General features: G+C 43.7%; 1 protein-coding gene across 1 annotated transcript; it reads left to right on the forward strand.

Moving 5' to 3' along the window:
* The first annotated feature begins 520 nt into the window (after positions 1-520).
* On the forward strand, positions 521-3267 carry LOC123317744. The gene is made up of 4 exons (XM_044904354.1): positions 521-822; positions 1348-2017; positions 2088-3125; positions 3178-3267. The coding sequence occupies exons 1-4, from the start codon at positions 521-523 to the stop codon at positions 3265-3267; spliced, it is 2100 nt and encodes a 699-aa protein (XP_044760289.1).
* The last annotated feature ends 1179 nt before the right edge of the window (positions 3268-4446 follow it).

Genomic DNA, 4446 nt, shown 5'->3' on the forward strand with positions numbered 1-4446 from the left:
AACTCTATCACTGTAAACGTTGTGCTTGCATGATAACACTAACATCAATTCATAACTATCAAGCTCAATTATTATGCCACTCAAAATACATAAACACGTTTTGATGTAGATCTATCTCAATTCTCTCAATTCTTATCAAACGCATAATAATTGATCTTGTTACTCGATACATGAAATTCACTCAACCTGCTCTTTCTCTCAAGCAAATACAACGTTGATTTTCTCATTGAAACATTACTCTCAAATTCTATCAATAACTTCTCAATAATTGTAAATAGGTTCACTCTGTTTAGATGTTGTATATAATTTTACTTCATGCGAGTGTCTATTTATTATGTGACGTGTTTGATATACAATAAAGATTTTATTTTACCATCTCCAACTCAATCATTTGGTAACAGTCCACTTTTAAGTAATTGCCAAAAATCTCAACACCCAGATTTTTGAACATTTGGTCCTTCGAGCCGGATGGTTGAGTTGGAATAATTATTCATTCACATCACATTCATCTCAAAAGGTCATGTCTCAAAAGTCGGGAAGATCTTCTCCATCTCCAAAAGAGGATGACGCTCAACTCCAGGTCCCTCCTACTCGATCATCCAGATCTTCCACATCTTCGCAGCCTGATGTGGGACCTCAAACTCGCTCGGCTGGTCTTCCCACCAACCTCAAATTGAAAGTCGCTACTCAACTGAGTAGACTACAACTCATGAAGGACATCTTCTCCAAGCTGTCCAACATCTCAACATGGACTGTGCAAGACCTGTCACACACTCAAGAACAGCTGCAAGACCTTCATAAGAACTTCTCAAAGACTCACTCGTATTTTGAGTCAGCGTGGCCTGAGTCTTGTCTCGACCACGAATACTTCGCATCCTCAGTCTTCTTCGAGGAATACTCTCTATACCAATCAGCCATCTCGAAATTAATACAACTCAATATGTCACTCCATCCTGTGGATTCACAGCCATCCACTTCTGCTCAAGCCCCTCAGCCTTCTCAAATTCGTCCTCGATTGCCTGACATCTCAATTCCCACCTTCTCAGGCGACTTCTCAAAATGGCCTGCATTCCGAGACCTTTTTCAATCACTCGTGATCAATAGCACCTCAATTTCTGACATTGAAAGGTTACATTACCTTCGAACATGTCTCTCTCAAGAACCTCTCGACACCATCTCTAGTCTTCCCTTAACGGAAGTCTCGTTCCCCATAGCTTGGAAGAAGCTTATGGATAAATATGAAAATAAAAGGCTGCTCCTCTCTTCTCAATACTCAAAACTTCTCTCCTTCTCATTGGCGAATCAGAAAAATTCTACCGCCTCATCTCTTCGTCAATTTATTGACAGCATCGTCAATCCTCTCCAAAGTTTGAAAGCTCTAGGTGAAAATCTAGAGCAGAACAACAATCTCTTGGTGTTCCATATCATCAATCGTATGGATCACGCCTCTCGCACTCATTGGGAAACTCTCATCTCCTCTAATACCGAATTTCCCTCCTTCGCTCAGTTGATGGAGTTCCTCCAATCCCGCTCTAGAGCTCTAGAATGGACTGAGTCCAACCAGAGACAGTCATCTCAAGAATCCTCTCGCTCTCGCACAACAGTGCACACCATTTCTCAAAAGGTTACAGCTCAAAGTAAACCTTCTCCTTCACTCACCTCAAGCAACTCGGCCTCCTCGAACACTCCAATCTCAAAAGTCTCTTCTATGCCCAGCTACACCTGTGATGATTGTGGACACGACCACTTTATTGCAGATTGCCCTCGCTTCTCCAAACGCTCACCTCAAGAAAAAGCTGATGTAGTATTACATCGCATCCTCTGCTCTAACTGCCTCGGTAGACATCATCGCCACTCTTGCAGAACGACAAAGATCTGCAAAATCTGTGGAAGTCGTCATCATACCCTTCTACATGATGCTCCTCTCAGCAGTAAACCACACTGCAAAGTTCCACCGGTACCCCCTCGAGTGCTTCCACAATACGCTCTCACATCTCAAAAATCTGCTCAAAGGGAGGTGAGTTCTAGCAACTCAGCTCTAAAGCCTTCAAAATAGTTCGAAGAAGCGTTGAATTATTTTTCTTCAGCTACCTCAACCACGACTCAACACTCTCCTCGCCACTGCCATCGCCCATCTCATCACCTCAACAGGATCACACACGGTTCGACTACTCATCGACAGTGGATCCGAGCTGACCTTCATCTCTCAAGATCTAGCCAGAAAACTCAACATCTCTAGAAGGAAGTCGCATGTTGTAATTGTGGGAATTCATGGAAAGACTTCTAAGACACAAGGATCTCTTGCCCTCACTCTCAAGTCGACGTATGACCATCAAACCATAAATATTGATGCTCACATTCTTTCATCATCTTTCTCTAATTTGCCTTCGTTCTATACATGTTTTCAGCAATCTCTACATCTCCAGCATCTCAAGTTAGCTGATCCAGAATACCACATCTCAAGAGCCATCGACATCATTTTGGGTGCTGATGTTTACGGCTCAGTTGTTCTTCCTCAGATGAAAAAAGGGCCTTCATCATCTCCAATCGCGCAACTCTCAATCTTCGGCTGGCTAATCCTAGGCCCTGTGTGTCAAGAACAGGAACGCCTTCCAATCCAATCTCCAATGTTTCATACTGTTCAAGATGAAGACCTTCATCATCTCCTCACTAAGTTTTGGGAACAGGAAGAAATTCAACCAACGTCCACGTCACATCTCACCTCTGACGAGCAAGAATGTGAAAACCACTTTGTCTCCACTCACTCTAGGCTCTCCTCAGGGAAATACGTGGTAAGATTACCATTGAAATCATCTATTGACGTCTTAGGTTCTTCCAGACAACGAGCCTTCCGATGTCTGCAAGCCTTGATTCGGAAATTCGACAAGGATCCTGACTACTCTCTGCTCTACCACCAATTTCTCGATGAATATGAACTCCTCCAGCACATGCAACCAGTCTCGTCAGAAAAGGTCAACTCAAGATATTTTCTTCCTCATCACGGTGTTCTCAAAACAGACAGCTCTACAACGAAACTGCGAGTAGTCTTCAACGGCTCCAGCCCCACCTCGACTGGCATTTCTCTCAACGATATTATGCACACCGGAGCGAAACTACAACTCGACGTGATTGATGTTCTTATGTGGGTGCGTAAATTTAAATTTGTCTTCTCTACAGATATCACAAAGATGTACAGACAGATTCTTGTTCATCCTGATGATTGGGATCTTCAAAGCATCCTTTGGCTCGACTCAAACAACAACGTGAAGACATACCATCTCACAACGGTCACATACGGAACTAGATCAGCTCCATTTTTGGCAATCAGAGTTCTTCTCCAACTTCTCAAAGATGAGGGTCACAACTTTCCACTAGCCATTCCTCCATTAACGAAAGGTCGTTATGTCGATGATATTTGTGGTGGAGCAGATACTGAACATCAACTTCTCGAAATTGCCAAACAACTCCAGAACCTTTGCATGGCGGCCGGCCTTCCGCTAGCAAAATGGCAGTCAAACGTCTCAAGTCTCTCTCACGTCACTCAAGAGGAAGAATCAACATCCACTCCAATCTCATTCGATGAAGGTTCTCACTCAACTAAAGTGTTAGGTCTAATCTGGTACCCTCAAGAAGACTATTTCACTTTTAAAGTCAGCTCCAATCTATCTGGGTCTTTGATCACCAAGCGATCAGTTCTATCTCATATTGCAAAAATATTTGATCCACTCGGTTTAGTCTCCCCTGTTACGATTAGGGCTAAAATGTTGTTGCAGGAATTATGGCTCCAAAAGTTATCATGGGACGAACCTCTACCTCAACTACTCCAACAGAAATGGTACGACATCAGTGAAGATCTCTCCAAGCTGGCCAGCATCACAATTCCAAGATGGATTAACACTCAAGAGGGTTCTTTCATACAACTCCACGGCTTCTCTGATGCATCTCAACTCGCCATTTCAGCCGTTCTCTACCTTCTCGTTCGAACTCCGTCCAAGGAATGCAAAGTTACAATGCTTTGCTCCAAAACCAAAGTATCGCCTTTAAAACCACTCACAATCCCGAGACTCGAATTATCAGCTGCTCTTCTTCTCTCTCGACTCGTTAATTATGCGCATAATGTTTTAGCTCTCAACATTCACTCAACCACTCTATGGACGGACTCCTCAATCACTCTAGCTTGGATCAACACTCACCCTTCACGTTGGAAGGACTTTGTACGGAACAGAGTTGCAACAATCCAAGATCTAACTCCAAGGGCCCATTGGAGGTATATTTCCGGCAAAGACAATCCTGCTGACTGTGCATCACGAGGGTTAACTTCATCTCAACTTCGCAACCACTCGCTATGGTGGACGGGACCACCATGGCTTTCCAAGTCAGAAGATTCATGGCCAAATCGTCAGCCGGCACCGACAACCGACCATGAATCAGAAGCAAGACCAGCCA

This window comes from Coccinella septempunctata, chromosome 7 (assembly GCF_907165205.1).
Source record: "Coccinella septempunctata chromosome 7, icCocSept1.1, whole genome shotgun sequence".
NCBI lineage: Eukaryota > Metazoa > Arthropoda > Insecta > Coleoptera > Coccinellidae > Coccinella > Coccinella septempunctata.